Genomic DNA, 21,872 nt, shown 5'->3' with positions numbered 1-21,872 from the left:
GACTTCTAACAATGCAGAAAACTGGAATAGAACCATCAACAAGAGGATGAGACAAGAAATCCAAAATCGTTTTTTTTTCAAAAATACTCAATTTTGATGAATGGATATATATACTCTAAAACGTTATGAAAAAGGATTATTTGAAGCCAAAATCCAAAAAAGCGGAGGAAAAAATTAGAACAATCGTTAAAAATTATAAACATTATTCTCGTGAAGAGTACATGAATGCTTTACTGCAACACGTAAATTTTAAATGCGAATAAGTAAATTCAATAAACCTATTTTTATTATAAATGCTTTTTAAATAACCAATAAAATTTAATTTAAATTATAATAAAGCTTTTAAAATCTTTTAATTTTTCTTAATACCAATAAATTTTTTTTTGTATTTTTTTTGGCGAAAAAACGAGCAAATTTTAATTTTTGGCGGAAAACCGTAAATTCGCCTACAGGCGAATTTACGGTTACCGGATATCACAAAATATATCTTATATTTTCCCATTCCCCGTCACAATTTTATTATCGTTGCATCGTACTAAAATTAATTTCCACTAGTCTGTAAATTTTTAAAAAGGGAGTCAAATTTATTGGGTTTGTATTTTGCCTTTATTGAACTATTAACACAAACGCAAATTACTTTAAAATCCAAAAACAGAAAGTTTATAGAATATTAAACAAATTTTTACTAATAAATTACAAATCTGAAAAATTCGACTTTGTCGATGTATTTCTCAAAAACAGATTTGCTGATTTACGGGCCGTGTTGAGTCGGAACTTAAAAAAATTTAGCAATGTCCACGCCCTCAAAGCTTATATTCCCATGCAAAAAAAATATCTGTACTTATTGTAGCAATCTATTTCAATTTATACCATTATTTAGACCGTATTTTCCATTGTACTTTGCATTGATAAACACATTAGGCGTAGGACCCGTAATATAGAATATTAATTTTTAAAAAAAAATTCATGTTGTCGTTGATATGTATATATATTGTCATATTATTAGAATTGGTTTTAACAAAAATATGTTCACAGAATATCTTTATCATCTTAAGTTTTGAACTTACTTTAATATTATAAATACATTTTAATTTTCATTTAGAATTCTAAAACCTAGTTATTTCTTCATTAAAATGTAACACATAATAATATTATTAAATATTTACTTTTAGAAATTATTGATTTTGTTTATTTTGATTAATGAAAATTTTTTTTACCCCAATGTTTTTCATGAATTTTTTTTTTATGATTTTAGTAGTGCGTGCTAATTCCTGTTTATTAAATGTAATAAAGGATAAAATTATGCATAAAATCGAAACTAGAGACTATTTTTCAATTGATTCTACGAAAAAATATAACTACGTATATATTTTTAAAAATAAAAATGAATATGATAAAGATTTTATAAAAGTTAGAATGTCGATTTGGAATGTACAGAATACCATACCTCCTTTATATATTTATTGTGAGAATAAATCTATAAATGACATTAGAGAAGAAATTGAAATTAAAATAAAAACACAATTTGATTTTCCAAATAATCACCTAATTTTATTATTGTATGAGGAAAGTGAAATAGATACATATATAAATAACGATAAATCTTTTACTTTCGGCGATGTTATAAATCATATTAAAGAAATAAATGCCAAACGAAAAGATGGTTATGAAATTTATTATGAAAATATTTTTACTATAAATTCGTTATTTGAAGAAACACTATTCTTAGGTGAAATTTATAATAATAAGTTGAAAAGTGCAAAATCATATATTGAGGTAATTTTAAAAGGGATTGATAAACCTATGCATTATATGAAATTTCACATTCATTCAGAAAATAATTACTACCTTTTCAGGTTGTATATTGAAGACCTTTTTAACATTGTAGATACAGAAATTGTCTCCGATAAAAAAGTTGAAATTGACATTTTAAAAAAATTTACTGAGTTGAGTGAAAAATCACATGATAATTTCAATAGTCTTTATATGAAGCCACATACTTTGCCGATCAAAAGTACAAAAGATTTTATCGAAATATTTGATGATGATCTGTACCTTAAAGTAGAAATTGAATCAGACAGAATATTTTTAAATCATAACGATGAAGAATATTATATACATAGTGTTGAAAGGAAAAATGGTATGTCGGATGCATTTTTTGTAGAAATGATGGAAATATTTAAAATCTTCTCTAGTATGAATAGCCACGAAAATATAAAAGGAGTTAAATTAGTGTACAATTTATTAAAATATAATGACAAAATAAATACACTAATTTTTAATATAATAAATAGAAGGGGGTCGGCATTACATATGTTATTTCTTTTGTTTTTACATAATGAAAAAATAGACGAAAAAATACTTTCCAGTTTGTTGTTAAAAAATAACTATCATGAGAGTACTCGGACTAAGCTATTAAACCTTGTTTATGAGCACTTAGCTACAACTCATGGGACAAGATTATATTTGATTCAAATTTGTTTATTGATTGAGGCGGAACGATACATGAACGAAAATAATATAGACGAAGATTTTATATTCAAAAATTTCAAAGATATCTATAATCTTCTAGATTCGAAAAAAAGTACTACAAGAAATATGAATTTATTTAAAACAATAGATCTATTAGCAAGTCATTATTTTGATCATTTTATTAAATATAAAGCTAAAATTATAATGAAAATTTGTTCTATAGCATCATTATTTTCTAGATTAAATACAGATATATTTTTTAAACATGATAAAAGTGTATTATCCGAAAAAAACATTATTAGATATCTAAAACTTGATAAAACAGAAGTTAAAAATTACGTTGAAAGTATTAGATCTAAGTTATTAAAAAACATACAAGAAGATAAAAAATATGAATGTATAAGAACTAAAAAGAAAGATGAAATTATGTACGCAATGCAAATTTTAAAAAAACATCCTTCCAAGAAAACTTTAAATGAGATACTAAAAAAGGCTTTAAATACAGATATTGGAATTTTACAGGATGAACTTTTAATTGAGAACATTGTGACTAAGTTGATTGACATGGCAACAGATTTTATTGACAAAACATTTAATGAAATTAAAAAATTTGATAGAATGAATAAAGAATTAAAAGACTACTTAATAGTTGAAACAAAAAAAAATTATCACATGGCAATAAAATATTATACAACAGAAAATATAAAAAATAATCGTAGGAGATATTTACATCAGGGCCTTATTAACTTGCTAAAAAATGAAATCAACAATGATAAACACGCAAAATCAATTTGTGAAAAAAATTTAGCTTATATTCGATCAAGCTTAAATGAACAGCATTTTATTAAAGTTTATAATAGTTTTGCTGGAAAATTACACGATGATTTGATAAAGGCGTTAAAAGACAAGGGGAAACAATAAAAAAAATAATGCAAAAATAAACTTGTAAATTTTTCGAATTACTTTATTCATGAAAACTCTCTTAATAAGCTTATTGTATTATTCAAAGGATTGGGTTACAAAAATACAAAGCATGAATCCATATAAATTGCTCTGGATATATAAAGGTTTAACTAATTTTATAGCAGTTTATTATTAATGAACTTTAAGAAGAATCCTTCTAAAAAACGTAAGCCCTTTTCATTCTATTCTAATTTTTAGGTTATATATAAATTTAAACAAGTTTTTTTTACAAAAAAGCTTTGATTTTCTTACTTGCGATTCGGCGAAGCTTGGAATGTGATCAATAATCAACAAGTAACATGTTGAGTTGTTATTAAGTAGCTATAGCTCAACACATAGAATAATGCATTATACAAAACAGTTGAAGGTTGTATAATTCGTTAAAATTTTTTTTCAGAATATGTAATAAATCAACCCGGGCGAGTTAACAAAAATTTGACGCACCCCTTGAAAAGCTACCTTTAATCTATACAATTCTCAGACGAGACTTTTTACATCGTCGCATCGACATGCCGAATCATATGAGCTATAGGGCGACTTTATAAATTTATTTTACTATGAATTACAAAATATCGTGAAATAACTCACATGCACACTAACTTTCCTATCAATTTGATAAGGTAAAATATCTAGTTATAAGTAAACAATTATGATTTTCAGAGTTCGATTATCACTTTAATATTTCAGTACTTCATTTGACATATTTATAGGTAATTTTCTTGAGGTTAGCTCGTATATAAGTTTTCGACCCAACAAAACTACCTTAAAACAAGTTGTAACCATTTTCTAGTTAGGTGATCTATCTTTGTTTAAAAACAACTAAGAGATCTGCAGCCGAAGAACCAGTTTTAGATTAAAAGTGCTTTCGTAAACCGAATCCTGGAAATTGTTATAGTATAACTACAACAATTTTGACCTAAACAAAATTTAGTATGTCAGCCAATAAAATAATTATTCCCAACAAGAATTATAATTGTTAACATAAAAGTGTGTTGTAGCTGTTAACTATGTTTTTTATACTATACAAAAGTTCGTCATTTGAATTAAAATTAAAAGAATGCCGAAAAAATTCTATTGGTGTTTTCAATATGATGAAAATTCCACCCATATATGTACAGAGATCTTCATGCCCTGTTAATGTTAATTATTAGTACATAGTTAATATCATACTATAATTACACAATCGATCGGTTGATAGGGTCTTTAATCATATTAGTACGATTATTAATTCGATAAATTTTGTCATAAAGCCATTTTTATGTTATCGCCATATTAAAAACACAATTAGCTGACATTTAAGGCTTATTTAAACTCAATTTCTGGTTCTCTTGCCTAATTTTTATATTTGTAAGTCTCAGAATTAATTTATAAAATCATAAGCTGTTTATAAGTCTAAATCAAAATTTTGAGGTATAAAGCATTCGTTTACACGTGGCTTGAAATTTTGTGTATTTTGTCTTTGATTTAATAACGACTAATTTTTTAATGGGACTCTTAGAAGTATTTAAAACATTTTTTTAAATGTTCCAAATTAAGTTTCAATAGATTAACTTTTTTATCAATAATTAAAATGTCTACTAAAGTGTATTTATTTCTCTAAAAATATATAGAAATCAAATTAAAAAGTGTTTGAACCACAATAGTAATCTATGGATGCTTACATAATATAATTTTATTTGCTAAATACAATAGTTGTAGTTTTCTAACAAATTAAAAACTAATAAAACATGATTTTATCGCATTTTTATTACTTTTTTCAAGTATGGATCAAATCTTTTGACTCAAATTAGAGACCATAGGTCATGTTTTATAACTCTCTAAATTTCACATTTTTGTGTTAATATAGTTAGTAGTACTAATTTTATAGCATGTACTTTATTTAGAGTGTCTTTTAGGGTTCTACAGATTTCATATTATTTTAGATATCTCGAGTCAAAGGTCTTTTTTATTTGCTACTTCGCCAATTATTTCTAAAATTTTATATTTCGCACTGTTTTGGATTATCATAAAAGAATTGCGATAGCGTTTTTAATCCTTTTTACACATTATTTTTTATTCATTGCATTTTTTTAAATTACTTTTGCCATCGAAAAGGTGCACATTAGATAACCTACATATCTGTGAAGAGAAACATCTAAAAAGGTCTAGAAAGACTTTTGTTTAAATACTTTTTAGCTTAATCAAAAAAAATTTTTTTCTTAAAAAAAATTATATATTTTTGAGATGAATAGTATATGAAAGTAAAAACCACTAACAATAAGAGCGAAAAAATTTATAAATTTATTAATAAGATGTTATTATTGCTAAATGATGGTTAAAAGATATTAAATTAATGTTTATAAATAAAAACTAGACGAATTTTAAATATGTTAGAGCAATTGATGGTAACGCAAAAAAAAATAGTGAGATTAAAATTCAGTCTTTATACATAGTGAAGATTTTTTACAACTAATGAAGAGCGTTCGAAGACCAATTTATATAAATTAGTACATATCTCAAATGAATTTTTGGAATGGGACACATTTATATGATTAGTAACAAAAAAGTTTTTGCCACGAACAATATGAAGTTTCCAGAGTTATTTATTGTTGCGGAATTTTACACCTCAAAATATAGCTAGTTACAGATTCGGATATTTAATCCATAACAAATCATCAAGGAAAAAATATATATATATATATATATATATGACGTAAGCGTCTATCAATAATCATAAACCAAATATAAGACACGAAAAGAAATTACATGCTGCAATTCTTCAATTAAATTTTGTTGTACTATAGCATTGCGTGATAATACAGATATTAATATTTCCTGATTTGTTTGAAACATATTTAGAGCATTTGCGCGAGTTATATACTTCTCACTGACAACATCAAGCATCAACAACTGATTATTTGCCGATTTTAGTCATAAATATATAATAAGAATTGTAATAGATTTCAATAAATGCTTTTTGATACAGGAATAGATAAAAATTTTTAATCAAATAGATGATTAAATCTACTATGTTTTGGAAAGAACTTATAGGACAATGCCCCGCCTGCGCAAATATATAACTTGTTCACACATAGTTTATGACACATAACCAGCCCATCTACAATTTTATTATCATGTTTCATGAATCTTTATGGACTTTTGTGTGAGTCTGTAGTCATTGGTGTTCTATCTTTTTTTTCAATGATAACATGGCGAAATTCAAACAAAAATTATATTAACTTAACTTATAAAATGAATTATACATTAAGAATATGCCAATAATTTTAAATTATATTATCAAACCAAAGACTTCTTTGAAAAATTTTACACAAAAAGGTGAAACCTTTCGCACAAACTGCTGAAAATAGTACAGCAAAATAGTAGTAAAAAAATAAAGTTTATATTATGTTATTTGGTTCTTCTTAAGCCTTGCATAGTCAATTAATATAAACATTGAATGAATCTTTGGATCTTAAAGCTTCTATTGTACACTATTTTACAATAAATAAAGTAATGTTAGACGAAGAATGCGTTATATCGGCCGTGACAGGGAAATTAATGCGAAAGATTAGAATTAGAAATAAATGTTTCTTGTAACAATTTAATATTTTCTTTATAAATTTTATATAACTTCTTCTTGGAATTATGTATAATCGACTACAAAGATTATCATTTTTCTGTATTTTATCAAGAGTAAAATTTATCATAGAATAAAAAATTTTAGCTAATTTTTCATGGTTGGCAGCTTTTGGCTGCAATACATAAAACAGAAAATTAAGTTTTTTACAAACAAACTTAGCTGGGCATTTTGCATTGTCGTCCGATTGCACATATTTATGTTTCGTAATAAATTAACTTTGGGAATTTTTTGATTCATTACAGTAACACGCCGCACAAAAAAAATATTTATCAATTTAATAGAAAGTTATAATTTTTTGTTATTGTACTGCACTCTGGAATTTCAATTTTTATACACGAGACTTGTAGATACAATTCTGGTATAAGTTGGAGTTTTACTTACGTCTTTAGTAAATATATATACATTCTTTTTATTGTTTGTAGAATGTAGCAGAAACCTCACATGCAAATTTTGTAATTTGGTTTGTGCTTCTAATCTAACTAGTACTGTGAGATTCTTACTCATTATAATTTATTCTGGACATGAGGTAAATTCCGCCGTGTACATTTAATTTAACCAGTGACTTTTATCTATTTATATCATATCGCGTCTTGGGACTCTCTCGGACTTTATTTTCTATATAGTAATTTGCCTTAGTTCTTATTGTGTATTTGTTATAAAAAATACTGTTATAGCCATTTTATCTGATTAGATCTGGGAGTGACGTTGTATCTTGCAATGCATTCTTATTTCATGGCGATTTCTGTACCAACTCCAAGTTTTTTTTCTTTAAAATTATATTGGATTTTGAGCTGACGGCTTATATTTACGCCCAGATTTAATATTCTACTCCGACTATTTATTTCTGCATCAAAATCAAAATAATTCTTGTTGTTTGTTTTTACACTTCTAAAATGTTCTTCTTTATGACTTTAAATAATTTTCATGTAGATTTCTTATAATTAATCCAAAATGTTTTACAATAAATCTTTAGATATATGCTCTCATAAAACTGAAATTCCCTTTTGTATCTTCACATTATCAAAACATATACTTTTTATCCTTTTTTTAGTAGTATTTTGTTTTTCTTTACCCTTCAATGGAATACACGTTATGTTCTTCATCTTCAGAAGAAGGAGAAATTTCTCCTTCTTCAAAATTCCCATCTCAAATATCTACCTTATCATATGCTTATTATCCCAATTCTTGTTTATTTATTGGGGATAATTCCATACCAAGACAGAGCGATTTCCATGAGGTTTCATTTCCTACCAAAATTAAAAAAAGACTCAATAGAGATTTTTTTGATATAGTAAATTTATGCAGAGATAAATCTTTTTTTGATAATAAATTTGTAAAACAAACAAATTCACCAGACAAAAAACAAACAAATTCCCAAAATCCAGATCTCCATGATGTGGTGTCTTCCTACAAAGAGATCATTAATTTCCATGTCCTCAAGAAGGGTATTGATTTATATTTAGATTTGTTTAATAAGTTAGTTTATCACCAAAATAAAGAGGATACTATCTTTCTCAAAGATAGTATCCTCACTAAAGTCCACATGCCTAATATTTTTGTTCATTTTAAGATTTTAAAACATAATAATATTTTTTTTGAAGATTCTTATTTTAAGTCTATAAATGTTTATGAATATTTAGAAATGTCTTATGAAGAGATTTGTAAGGAATATAAAAGCACAGAAGAGAGATGGTATAAATATAAAGGATATAATTTAGTAATTTTTTCTTCATCTTGTTTTAAGAGTAATAATAAGATTATGAGATATTTTAATGGATTAGATTGTGATAAGAATTATCTGGCAGTATTTGATAAACAGAGTGTAAAAATTAAAGATGTGGATTTTAAGAATGACGTCAGTTTGGATTTCCTGGATTTTATTTTGAGTTTAAATTTGGAAGTTGGAGATTATGCGCATAATCAAGGGGAGATTTACAAGATTGGAATAGAAGGGGAGCATATTCCTTATGAAGGAATAGATTACACTCTAGTAAATTAAAAAGCATATATTTAAAAAACATATATTTATATATATTTGTATAATTTATTATGTCTTATTTATATACTAGTTTTATTTATGTTTAAAAAACTTATATTAATAATAAAGATTGTCTAGTTTATTATGTCTTATTAATATGCTGTATAAGACATATTTTAATAAGTTATATTAATTTAATACATTCCTCATATAAATAGGGCAGTGAAAAAGACTTATAAATTTCATCTACCCAGTCTAAAAGTTCCTCTACTGTCTCCCCTCTGAATATATCAAAGTTCTCCATTTTATTCTCTACAATCTTGAGATATTCCTTGACTTTGGCCAAGGCTTCCCCTTCAGATTTCTGACTACTGTCCAGAATCTGCAGTATCTTCACATACATGATCTTCTTAATAATTTCGTCATCATATTCCACTTCCAGACTGCTTTTTATTAGATTTGTAATATTCTTATAAAATCTCATGTCTGATTTATTTATATTTGGAATATTGTCTTGTTTATTTCTAAGTCTCTTGTAGAGCGACTTGTTATAAATCTCTACTATTTTATACAAGGCATAGTCCAAATATAAAACATCTACAATATTTCTCTCCATCTCGACCCTTTTATGTAGTAGATTTTATTTATATAATGAGAAGTTTTAGTCTGATATTGGCGTGTGTAACACAGTTCGAAAAATATTTCTTTAAGATATTGGTTAAATATCTTTTTAAACATCTTTTTTAAATATCTTTTTAAGTTTCTTTCTTTAAATATATCTTTCTTAAAAAATGGTTCTTTAAATATCTTTTTCAATATCTAATTAATTATATCTTATATCTTTATTTTAAATATTTTCTTTTTTTTTCTTCCTCTTTATGCTGATTAAAAATTTGAAAAATAAAAAAGTCAAAATCTTCACTAAGGAAAATTTGGTAGTAGAAGGACAAATCATGAAAATAGACAAGAACAGTAATTTATTCTTAAAAGAAGTAGAAATTAAAAAAGAGAAACTTGATAAAATATTAATAAAGGGAAGTGACATATGTTACATAATATATTAAACATAAGTAAGACAAGAATATAAGTAAGTTTGATACATAAGTAAGTTTGATACATAAGTAAGTTTAATACATAAAGAAATATATATATATTAAAAATTTAATATTGTTTTTAAAGTTGGAGAATATTCTCATATAATAAATCCCTCATATAATTATAAACTTCCCCTTCTTCTCCTTCTAATAGAATCTTCTCATTTTCCAATTTTATTACAACTTTGTCTTGTACAACAAAACTGTCTCCAATTCTCTCAATTTTCAAATTTACTCCAACAATCTTCTTCCTTAAATCATTAAAATCACACGCACTAATTTTCTCTGCTTCTTTAATAAACTTAATATTCTTTTCTTCTTTCCTCCCTATAAACCTAAATATATTCATATTTTCTAATTTAACTACTTTACTTATATTATTTATAATATCTGATACATTAAAAATATTAATATTCGTACTACTACTCAAATTTACTAACTTATTACAAATTTGTACATTTTTTACAGAACAAAGAAGATTATTATACATAAATTTACTACATAAGAAATCATCTTCTACTATCAAAATCTTTTTACTTTCTGTATTTTGTAAAACGACTTTTATATTTTTTAGATCACTGGATCCTTGTAAATTGAAATTTAAAATTTTAAATTTGGGAGTTATACCTAATTTAAAAAGTGTTTTTGATTCTTTGTAAATTTTGACTGGTGTTGTGTCTTCTTTGATAATAAGTTTCGGGAGTTTTATTTGGAACTTAAATTGGTCGACGTATTCGCCGTAATTGTCGAAATTACGAATCTTTTTTTTAGTTGGGAATTTTAAAAAATTTTGGATTTTGAAAAATTTTTTAGGTAAAAAATTTTCAGAATTTTCTGAATCATAAAAATATTTGTAAGTTTCCTGAAATAATGAATTATAATCATTAAAATATTTTCGCTTATTAAAATATTTTTGCTTATTATAATTTTCAGTTATATTATCAGACATATTATAACTTTCAGTTATATTATTATTTTGTTTATCAAACATATTATAACTTCTTTTTTCGTCGTTTTTATCAGTTATATTATTAGTCATATTATAACTTATTTTATCAGTTATATTATCTGTCATATTATAACTATTTTTATCTAAGACATTTGTTTCTGAGTCATAAAATCTTATCTCATGCTTTTCTTCACTCCAATGCTTTATTATTTCTTCATCACTACTCTCAGATAATAATTCTTCACTCTCATTTTCTTCTTGTATCTCATAAATCCCTTTATATTCATATACAGGCATATTTTTAATATCAATCTTCTTATCTATAAATAAAACACTCAAATTCTCATTATTATATTTATCAAGTATAGTTATATCATCATTTAATACCACACAAATATCAAATACTCCCAATTTCGTAAAATATTCTACTCTTTCTAAATTAGAATATTCATATACATCATTTTCTTCTATAAGTTTACTATTACTCCATTCTACCATATTCTTAGATTTATTAATAAACTTTTCAATAAATTTATCAAAAATTATAATTTTTTTATCTTTAATATTATTAAGAATTATACCTAATTCATGAAATCTTGTATAAGAAATATAAATTATTAATTTTTTAGATTTAGTATTAAAGACGTTTTTAATTAAAGAAATAAATTGATCATTTCTAATATTATGATTAATATTTTCTTTATAACAATATTTACTATTAGTAATGAATACATAACTGTCAGTTATTTTCTTTAAGTCGACTCCATTTAAATGATTTTCTTTCCTGTGGTTTATATTATACCCAATGTAAATATTTTCTCTGTTAGAAGTTATTTTGTAAAGAGAAGCGCCTAGTGAATTACCAGCATTAAATGCGCATATTTGTACGTCATTGACGTTAAACGGTTGGAGATATTTGACGTCATAAATATTTTTATATTCTTTTTCATGGAATATTAAAAAGAATTCTTTGACGGGTACAGACATGTAAACAGGCTTAAAAAAGCCTTGGTTTAAAATTAGAAATAAGGAATTTATACATTCTAGATCAAAAGAAGTTATAAGAATACAGTCACAGGAGTTTATAATATTTAATATTTCTTGGGTATAAAAAGATTCATTTCCACCAGAATTAATAAGAATTTTAGTGTTATTTATAGAGAGTAAATGACAATAAATACTAGGAGAAATTAGAGGCTGAAAAGTGATATTGTTTTTCATCTTAAGGGGGAAAAAAGATTAACAAAATCAACAAGGACAGTTTAATAAAATCTAAGTTAACAGAAATTATTTAAATTTGTACAAACTTCTTTTTATTTAAAAAAATTGACAAAGAATAAACTTTAGAGCATTTTGGGGACAGTTTTAAAATTTATAAAAAATGACAAAAATCTACCAAGGAGAGTAGATTATAAAATCATAAGTACTTATATATTGTCATTTATGATAAATCCATAAGAATAAAGATGCCTCATATTCCTTTTCTAATGTGCAAAATGGGCCTTTGATTAATGCCCCAGTTTAAGTAACATTTAACAAATTTGAAATGTTTTTTACAAATTTGAAATGTTTTTACAAATTTGAAATGTTTTTAGCAAATTTGAAATCTTTTTTACAAATTTAAAACTTTTAGTAGATTGAATAACATTATTATAATGATCTTAAGTAGACTTTAGTCTATTCAATTTTATATATTACATTTTAATTACCTTTAATATTACGCTCAATACAATCCCCAGGCTTAAACTCCCTACAAATATCATAGACAGGTCTGGTATAGGCGCCCAGTCTAATAATTCACCATATTCTACTTTATTATTTCTTATAATCCAGAATCTTAATCTTATTCCTTTCTCATAATACAAGTCATATTGATAAGACTTATTCAGATACTTCTTATATTTAATAATTGTCTTCTTGTTTATCTTTAATAATGTCCTGTAGACTCGTCTTTGTTCATCTACTTGGATAATTTTAGAATCTTTGATAATATTCTGGTCAAAGGCAACGCCGTCAGGATATTCGAGAATTAGAGTGTATGGGAAACCAGAGTGATTTAGAAGAAGAGAGGCTTCATCCATTTTAGTATTAAATATTCTAACTGAGCAGAGAACTAAGTTAGATAATAGTAAAGAAATCATAAAGGGATAAGACAATAAATATGAAAAAAGATAACACGTCATAATTGAACAAAAAGCAACTTGAATTGATAGTAAAATCCAAATGGACATTAATAATATAATATTGAACAAGATTAAGAGCAAAGATATGTGAAGAAGAATATCAACTACAAGTTGGTGACGAGTGCCTTCAATCAAGATTTTATTTTTTAGTGATGTCCAAGATTAAAAAGGCAAGACTATGAATTTTAGGTTTTTTGTTTACATTCAAATGTCACTATGATATGTTTTCATAAAACAAAAGGAGCCGTTTTAAAACCTGAAAAATATTTTACATACTGATAAATATTCAGAAATAATAATTTATTTAATTTTCAAGTTCTAATATAATTTTTAAAGATTTTTTTATTTATAAATTTTTGTATAAAAAATAATAGAAAACAAATTCGATATTTTAACTAAATATAAGAGTTTAAAAAATGTAAACATATTATATGCACTTTTTATTTTTTGAAAATATATCATTTTAAAATATCATACGTTCTATGATTATATAAGATCTTCTGAATATAATACAATTATATGTATAGCTATATTGCAACATCAAAAACAATTTACTTGTTATATAATTTTTTAAATATTCGATCAGATAATGTCAGATAGATATTATAAAACTGAGATTTATATTTATAAAAGACTTATTATATTCCTAAATATTACTTGTTTACTATTATATCATAAAACACGTCATTGTTTTCATTTATAACCAGTAAAAAACATAAAAATTAATTTTTTCTAGACATTTTAATTTATATCATTTTTTCAGTCGCCTCTTCTTTCAATTTATTTGTTTGTATACCAACAAACTAAATGAAAAAACTATAAATAGAGAAATTTACCCCACCCCCAATGCAGAAAGTTTTTTTAATACTAGCTTCTCTCCTCCAAATAATTGCAGCTGCAAATTCAAACAAGAATAATTCTAAAGATGACGACGAAGAAGATGCAACTAACACAAATGAAAAGAGCGGTGGATCCTCGTCTAAAAAAAAACATTCATCTAAAAAGTCTACAAATGGATGCATGTCTTCAGTATCATTATTTACAGTGTGTGCGGCGTGTTTAGTTACAGTACTGTTGAAATAAATGTAGTATATAAAATTGCAACTTTTTTTACCTTCAATATTAATTATATTATTATTTTAAATATGTTTACTTGTATTATATTATTAAAATATAAATTATAAAATGAATGTTTGTTTATATTTACTTAAAGTATTCATTATATTATAAATTTATAAGAGTATTTTATTATTAGTAGTATTTGTATAAGTGTTAGTTAAGTGTCGTTGACAATGAAGCTAAAAATTGGAATTAAAAAAGAAAATAAATACACAGAAACTATAGTCTGTAAAAAGTAATATCCCATATGCGATTTAAAGACAGCTGTGCTACGAATATCAAAATTAACTCAACACACAGATTTATACTTTGATATAGTAGCATTTATTCACTGTATAAATTTTTTCTGATCTGTTTTTTATTGGATTATGTTTATTTTTTGTGTTTCAAATTTTGTTTTACTTATATTTTTTAATTTACATTTATAAATAACAAATATGTCAGAAGGTAGTAGAGTAAATATAACTTTCAGAAAGAAGAAATGGACCACCACATCAGTAATTATAACAGTACTCATGTTTATATCTGGAATACTGTGCATTTTATTAGGATTAAATCCATTATTAGATTTAGAATTCGATTTAAAATCTTTTAGTAATTTGATTTTCGTTGTATTTCATTTGTATTATCTTTGTAGTTTTATGGGAGTAAACACTAACTCCGATTTTATATTTTGGGGAAGTAGTTATATTCTACTTATAGTGTCTAGTATAATGTTTTACTATTATGATGATATTTTCGTATAAATAAAAAAAATTTTAATATTAAAAAAAATGTATTATTTTTAAGAAAGTTAAGTAAGTTTTAAAAGGCAATTTATTATTTAAATTTAGACAAAAGGAAGACCTTTAAGATAAGTTATAGATATTATATACAAAATAAAACAATATTGATAATTAAAAGAAACAAAAAATTATATTGATGGCAAATTAATTTAATAGATAAATAAGTAAGATTTTACTATGAATTAGTCAAAGTACATAAAAACACAATTTATTTTAAGTATAAATTTATATATTTTCTTAAAAGTTTTATTTTTTTTTGTAGGCTTTTTCCACGTTGATAAAAAAATTTAATTAAAATTATTTATTTTACTTTAAAATCGAATAATATGTTATGAGAACTTCATATTGCTGCATTAGAATGGACTACACGTTATAAAACAAGATTTAAATACACATGTTAAATTTTAAGAAACAAACATAGTTAAATTTGAATATATTTGCTTACTAAGTCTAAAATAAAAAGTCATACATAATGACTGCTGATGCAAATCAATCAAAATCCATTAAGTTTTACATACAAGAGAGCTCTGTCCTACATTCAGCCAAAAAAAATCAAGGCAATCACTGTAGCAAGTCTAGGTTTATCTTTGACTTGCGTCCATGAGCACGAAATGTCTAATCAAATTACAGCCCAAAAATTTTTAAATGAAAAAAGTATCGGAATTAATTTCACCGTCCACACACTTGAAAGTCTCGATCGAAGTCGTAAATTGAAACATGTACAGAAGAATTCTTGAGATTTCGTTGTAAAGCCCAACTGGTCAAGCAAAGAAAAGTTTTGATAAATATTAGAGATCCCATAAAGAATGTCTGAATGCATTTTACTATATCTCTAATTTGAGTTTTCTTTGTGTTTGTTGCTGTTGTTTAAAATTCTTGACAGAAAGTCCTCTAAACAATTGTTTTCTCGTGAGTTAATTTTAAAAGTAAAATGTTTTAACAAAGGATTATAAGCAAAACTTATTATTTTTAAAACACCAGTAAGGAATGATAAGCTTGTTCGAAGGCCTTGCTTTAGTCTAGTGTGATTCTCGTAAATCCTTTTTGGTGTTCAAAATTTCTAGATTTTTTTTCTGTGTCTTGCAATAATACATGTCACTATGCCATCTTAGAATAATTTATGTGCAAGTTTTTCTTCCTTTTTTTATTATTTGATTTCTTTACCCCATGACTTTTCATAATGAAGAAGATCTTCTAGTTGAAGACGAAATATATGAAAAATATAAATCTCAACGTATAAAAGAATTATTAAAAGAAATCCCAGAAATCGTAACAGAAAACGAATTAATAAAACTCACACAACATGAGACGATGATTGTACACTTTTATGATGACACATTCGAGACATGTAAAATCATGAACAAAGAATTAAATAAAATTTATAAAGATTTTGAAAATATCAGCTTTTATAAAATAAAAGCTGATATTTGTCCCATTGTAACAAATAAACTGGAAATAAAAATTTTACCATTTTTGGGCTTTTTTAAAAATGGGTTTTTTGTAGACCAAATTGTCGGGTTTGAAGGAATGGGAGACGAAAGGTTTAATCCTGAGAAATTGAGGAATAAGATACGAGATAGTAATATTTACAAACCAGTATCATATATAAAATAAAAAACATAATAATTAAAGTAAAATACATACTTAAATTTTATTCTGGCTATAGTGTAAAAATTTTTGTTAAAAAAATTCTTTGTTTTTTCTATCCCTTTATGAATAAAAGCAAATATGACATTATTCTAATTGGAGATAATATTTCATTGTACATGGCAAGTATTTATCTACAAACTTCTAATTATAAACAGTTAGTTATTAATATAAATGAACCAGACAATCTAAATTTTGAAGGCTTTGATAAAGTCGCAGGAGTAATAAATGTCAAAGACCAAGCCGACTTACTTGAAAGGATGCGTCAACAGACTAAAAATTTGAAAGTTCCAATTATAAAAGAAGAAATTAAAAATATAAAAAAAATAGAAGAAGAAGATATTTTTGAAATAGAAACTGAAAATGGAATATATTATAGTAAATCTCTGATTTCTAATCGAGAAGAAGCAGAAATTGAAGGCTTATTTCGTACTGATAAAAATAAAACAAATGAAGCCATAGAATTATTGGGGAATGGGTGTAAATTGTCATTTGAAGTTAGGGAATATTTTAGTAAATACAATGTTATAAATAAAGATAAGGATAACAGATCAAAAGTTAAATAAAAAATAATTTTTTGGTATTTGAGTGTATAATTATTTAATGTTTCGACACGAGCTAAATTTATTCTTTTGTAAAAAATTAAACTCATTTTGTCGGTGTATTTATTTTGCAGTTCGGAAGGATGCACAAGTGAAAATATAAATGATTCCTTTCATAGCTTTTTTTAAGTGCAGCTAATAGCAAGTATGCTTTTTTGTACGTCGCTCTATATGTACAACTGATTTTTTGATCTATATTGGCGACATAATTTTTTAATAAATTTTAAAAAACACCTTCCTGTAATATTAACTGCATTTAATCTTATTTGAAATTTAACACATCTTATTATTTACTTAATTTAATAGTTAATTACATTCACAAAGATATGTTTATTACAATTTATACTTGTTAACTAGTATTAGTACTTTTTATCAATTCAAAATAAAACAAATAAATTGCATCTTCAGCACAAATGAATAATTTTTATCAATTTATAAATATTGTGTTGCGTAAAAATCCCCATTACATTATTGTAAGTGAAGAAAATTATAAAAAAAAATTTCAGAATTGAATTTTTGCAATGTTTGATTATTTTCTAATATGTAAGCGTGTTTACATGGCCGATGAATTTTTTAGTAATTTAGAATTATAGTTTGTCAAAAATCGGGCGGACGAAAAGGGTAAAAATAAAAAAATCTCTTTAGTTAGGGGCGAACTAGTAATATGAACAAATAAATGTTCGATTTTAATGACTACATAAAATTTGTATCGATTTTTTGATAGGTTAAATTTTGCTTCTTTTTTATAATAATAGGAGGGAATAATGAAAAAAGGAGAAAAATAAACAAAATTTCTAGTACTATATTCATTTCCAAGCAATCTTAGACCTTTAGTACTTATTTCATCTATATTAATTCCATTATCATCTTCTCTGCATAATTTTACTTTATTAAATTGTATTATGTCGGTTACAACATAGACCTCGGCATCTAAATGTTTATAAAGAGAATGTCTTCTAGTATTGACGTTTTTTTAATAAGGTCTTATGATGAGTCTTACTGCTATTAAAAATTCTAATAAAACATTTCTCACATACTTCTTTGTACCATTCTATTTGCAGCAGTTTGTGTATGAATTCTAGCTGCATCATGATAAATTTCATTTAAAAAAAGGTTTGTGCTATTCAGAGCAAATAGTTGCTGTATTTCTTCATTAGTATTGCAATTAAGACAACTTATAAACTTTCTTCAGTGTGTTCTTCGTCCCCGTACTCTTGTTCGTGGTTTTTGCTATTAATCGAATCTATAATGCCCGTGATTCTAGACACGTCCATTATGTCCCCAATGGGTCTACCAAATATCAGAGAGAATGGTGTTTGTCTCGTAGTAGAGTGTCTTAAATTATTATATAACCAGGTAACTTCTTCTCTTACCTTGGTCCATTGCCCCCAAAAATTTTTGTCCTGTGAATAGATGCAATCATCTAATTTATTGTACGATTGCATCGTTATATCTGTTCTTGTATCCATGGACGTCTAGTTCTTCCCCTTACAGGTCTTATTTCATATTTCCGACATAATTCGACGAGTACTTGATTTACAAATTTTCTGCCGTTATTAGTATTATTAGTATGTAGTATAGAACAAGAACCAAACATTCTAAACAATGTTTCAAAGGCATTCCCCACACTAATACTTGTTTTATCAAGCAGTAATACCGTCCAACAAAATTTGGTAAAATAATCTACAATAACCATTTATAGCCTTCATTGAGTTCGTGATATGGCCGGAGATCAATCAAGTCTGCAACATATCTTTCCCTTGGATATTTTGCTACAATTGGTCTAATAACTGGTCTAGTTACTAGATTTCTCTTTATTTGACATATATTACAGCTATCTAATACTCTCTGGATATCTTTTTGTGTTGCGTCGTAGACTTTGTTTGCAATAATGGAAACAATCCGTTCCATCTCGCATGCCCATTTGATCCATGGAACAATTTTATATAATCGATTTTGAATCGTTGCTTGTTGGTGTTAAAGAATCTTAATGATCTATATAGACCTACATTTAATCGCACCGTGAGCTCTGTGATGCCGTCAATCACATCTTCAAAAAGGATAATTTTTTTTGCTTTTTCATAAAAGCATCTCTTTCTTGTTTTTCTACCAACCTTGTTGGAACATTATCAATCTATAAAAAGACAAAAACTCCTTGTTTTTCATTGTTTTCAATTTTATTTTCATGCCTTTAATATTAAAGAATTTTTATACACGAATTACAATTAAATACCATGTTTTTTGTTTATTTTTTTGCCCTTCTCGTGTAGCATTTTCCCTGGCGTCCGCTCCGAACGATGACAGTACATAACATGGATTGTCATTATATCAATTTTTGAAGACTTTCCGCGGGGTAAATTTTTATAGTTTTTTTTTACTAAAAAATTAAACTTAAAATTTTGACTAAAATTTGCTAAATATATTTTAAAATTGTAAATCTTAATTACAACTTTTCATAAAACCACAATTGTCAGATTAGCCATTTTTTGTGAATTTTTTGATAGATAAAATCAATCTTATATGTTATTTAAATGTAGTTTTGCTGTTTTAATGATGATCTTTTTAAGCTGTAAATATGCTATCAGTGTTAAATTATTCACTGTTGTACTTATAAACCAAATTCATTCTTGACAATATAAAAAATGGGGTTTTTCATTTATCACACATATCTGAAATTTTATCTGATAATAAGCGTTATGAATCCTTATAATTTACTATTATTGTTAGCCACATTATAAATGCTTGTCAAATATTTATTTAGGCAATAAATCCAACAATAACAAAACAAAAAATTTTATTCAATAAGTTCTACATATTCATCTCTACAAAAATATTTAGGACAGACAATAGACAGGACTGGATCATCGGAAACATTTATAACCCCATTCTTATAATTCTTCAGTCTTGATTCCAAATCTCTTAATTCTTTAAACATAAAAGGGTAAAAAATAAAAATGCACTAAACAAAGAATGTAAAATCAAAAAATAATTATAAGATTCATAGATATACCATTTCAAAAAACAGGTTTTAAATTATCACTATATATTACAATTTTAATTTTCACAAATAGAAAACTAAAAATGACAATCTCAATATTTTCCTGCTATTTATACTATAAAAACGTGGATAATTTTAAAGTAATAGAAATATAACTTGGGGTAGTCTGATTCAATTTTTTTTGTGATTTTATCATGAATTTTAAAATTGCGTACTTTTACCAAATAATAAATTGTTTGATATTTTTACATAAGAAAATAAATATTTTTATTCTTGCATAACCATACAAGTATTATTTACGTACAGCAAACATATATGACAATTTTCGCACATAAGTAGTACTAGATGGTACTGTCGTGGCCGATCAAATACTGACTAATCATATCCCTACAAATGGACAGATTTGAATGTTACAAAAGGTACATGAAAACTTACACAAAAATGAAATAGGAAATAAGTAGAAACATGTTGGAAGGTACAATGTAAAGCATTTGAATATCCTATACGGCGCAATAAAACATTTTGATTTTAAAAAAATGGCTAATTTTAACTTTGGCCTTCCCCCTTACCAGCGAAATACAAAATTTTTTATTTTAAAGCCCCGTATTAACGAAAGTCAATGCATTAAACACAGAAAGGTTTTAAAAAATTTATAACGTACAAAAATGGTTTTATTAAGATTTTATTGATCATTATTAATCTAAAACATTATTTTAAATCCGTTTTATCCATGTTTTCACGTAAACACTGTTTATAAGAAGTTTAAATTTTCAAATCTCTTCTAATATTTTTTATTATTTAAGTATTAAAAATATATTTATCTTGTTATTAAACATGTTTTCTGTTACAGGATGATAATCTAGTTACTGAAAAGATTCTGTAATTACTTATTGTAGATACTTACCCAAGGTATCTACTGTAAAATATTTACTATAATAATAAATAAATATTTTACCTTTCTAAAAATATTATGAAAGTCAAAAAACAGCTTAATTTAACATTTTCAATCAGCTTTTGTTGTTATAAACAAATTCTAAATTTATAAATCTTTATTTTTTGTATATAGATTGATTTGGTATTTTTTACTATTTCATTATAGTTATAGTTAAACTATGTAGTAATATGTAATATTTTTGATCTTTTAAATATTCTTGAATCGGAATCAACATTTATTCTATTAGATATGTTATATTTTTGATATAAAAAATATCATATATTTATATAATTAAAAAAATTGTGACAAAATACTACAGCAATTAAGGCAATGCATTGGCCTAACGATTATTAACGCAACTAACATCCAAATGAGAATTATAAAGAAGACACAAGAGAGCATCTGCTTTGAACGCCGGCAGGGTCATGTTAGAGAGGATCTGGAGCCAAGAACATAGTAACGGTAGCTAGAAGGCGGTGTGATCAGATAGAGTGCGTTGCAGTGGAGGTAAATTGAAGAAAAAATAAAC

At 25.3% G+C, this 21,872-nt stretch overlaps 9 protein-coding genes across 11 annotated transcripts; 6 read left to right on the top strand and 3 right to left on the bottom strand.

The window, feature by feature from the left end:
- Positions 1 to 1,221: 1,221 nt before the first annotated feature.
- VNE69_06174 (uncharacterized protein) lies at positions 1,222 to 3,393 on the top strand (the record flags this gene model as incomplete). 3 transcript variants are annotated; one of them, XM_065473930.1, is made up of 2 exons in its annotated part: positions 1,222 to 3,265; positions 3,297 to 3,301. In XM_065473930.1, the coding sequence occupies 2 exons, from the start codon at positions 1,222 to 1,224 to the stop codon at positions 3,299 to 3,301; spliced, it is 2,049 nt and encodes a 682-aa protein (XP_065330001.1). The 3 variants fall into 3 exon arrangements, with proteins under 3 accessions (XP_065330001.1, XP_065330002.1, XP_065330000.1); XM_065473929.1 differs by lacking the exon at positions 3,297 to 3,301 and having other exon boundaries at positions 1,222 to 3,120; positions 3,192 to 3,218; XM_065473928.1 differs by having other exon boundaries at positions 1,222 to 3,393.
- Positions 3,394 to 8,132: 4,739 nt separating this feature from the next.
- Positions 8,133 to 9,053, top strand: VNE69_06173 (uncharacterized protein; the record flags this gene model as incomplete). The annotated part of the gene is made up of 1 exon (XM_065473927.1): positions 8,133 to 9,053. The coding sequence occupies one exon, from the start codon at positions 8,133 to 8,135 to the stop codon at positions 9,051 to 9,053; it is 921 nt and encodes a 306-aa protein (XP_065329999.1).
- A 163-nt stretch (positions 9,054 to 9,216) lies between these two features.
- VNE69_06172 (uncharacterized protein) lies at positions 9,217 to 9,648 on the bottom strand (the record flags this gene model as incomplete). The annotated part of the gene is made up of 1 exon (XM_065473926.1): positions 9,217 to 9,648. One exon carries the CDS (start codon positions 9,646 to 9,648, stop codon positions 9,217 to 9,219), a length of 432 nt encoding a protein of 143 aa, XP_065329998.1.
- A 557-nt stretch (positions 9,649 to 10,205) lies between these two features.
- VNE69_06171 (cleavage and polyadenylation specificity factor subunit) lies at positions 10,206 to 12,296 on the bottom strand (the record flags this gene model as incomplete). Its single annotated transcript, XM_065473925.1, has 1 exon — positions 10,206 to 12,296. The coding sequence occupies one exon, from the start codon at positions 12,294 to 12,296 to the stop codon at positions 10,206 to 10,208; it is 2,091 nt and encodes a 696-aa protein (XP_065329997.1).
- A 473-nt stretch (positions 12,297 to 12,769) lies between these two features.
- On the bottom strand, positions 12,770 to 13,216 carry VNE69_06170 (putative SP-containing membrane protein; the record flags this gene model as incomplete). Its single annotated transcript, XM_065473924.1, has 1 exon — positions 12,770 to 13,216. The coding sequence occupies one exon, from the start codon at positions 13,214 to 13,216 to the stop codon at positions 12,770 to 12,772; it is 447 nt and encodes a 148-aa protein (XP_065329996.1).
- Positions 13,217 to 14,104: 888 nt separating this feature from the next.
- On the top strand, positions 14,105 to 14,341 carry VNE69_06169 (putative SP-containing protein; the record flags this gene model as incomplete). Its single annotated transcript, XM_065473923.1, has 1 exon — positions 14,105 to 14,341. One exon carries the CDS (start codon positions 14,105 to 14,107, stop codon positions 14,339 to 14,341), a length of 237 nt encoding a protein of 78 aa, XP_065329995.1.
- Positions 14,342 to 14,814: 473 nt separating this feature from the next.
- VNE69_06168 (putative leptin receptor) lies at positions 14,815 to 15,123 on the top strand (the record flags this gene model as incomplete). The annotated part of the gene is made up of 1 exon (XM_065473922.1): positions 14,815 to 15,123. One exon carries the CDS (start codon positions 14,815 to 14,817, stop codon positions 15,121 to 15,123), a length of 309 nt encoding a protein of 102 aa, XP_065329994.1.
- A 1,206-nt stretch (positions 15,124 to 16,329) lies between these two features.
- Positions 16,330 to 16,776, top strand: VNE69_06167 (thioredoxin; the record flags this gene model as incomplete). The annotated part of the gene is made up of 1 exon (XM_065473921.1): positions 16,330 to 16,776. One exon carries the CDS (start codon positions 16,330 to 16,332, stop codon positions 16,774 to 16,776), a length of 447 nt encoding a protein of 148 aa, XP_065329993.1.
- A 98-nt stretch (positions 16,777 to 16,874) lies between these two features.
- Positions 16,875 to 17,375, top strand: VNE69_06166 (thioredoxin reductase; the record flags this gene model as incomplete). Its single annotated transcript, XM_065473920.1, has 1 exon — positions 16,875 to 17,375. One exon carries the CDS (start codon positions 16,875 to 16,877, stop codon positions 17,373 to 17,375), a length of 501 nt encoding a protein of 166 aa, XP_065329992.1.
- Positions 17,376 to 21,872: the final 4,497 nt, after the last annotated feature.

The sequence above is a fragment of the Vairimorpha necatrix genome, chromosome 6 (genome assembly GCF_036630325.1).
Source record: "Vairimorpha necatrix chromosome 6, complete sequence".
Classification (NCBI taxonomy): domain Eukaryota; kingdom Fungi; phylum Microsporidia; family Nosematidae; genus Vairimorpha; species Vairimorpha necatrix.
Note: the sequence above shows the minus strand (reverse complement) of the source record. Positions and strands in the feature narration are given on the sequence as shown.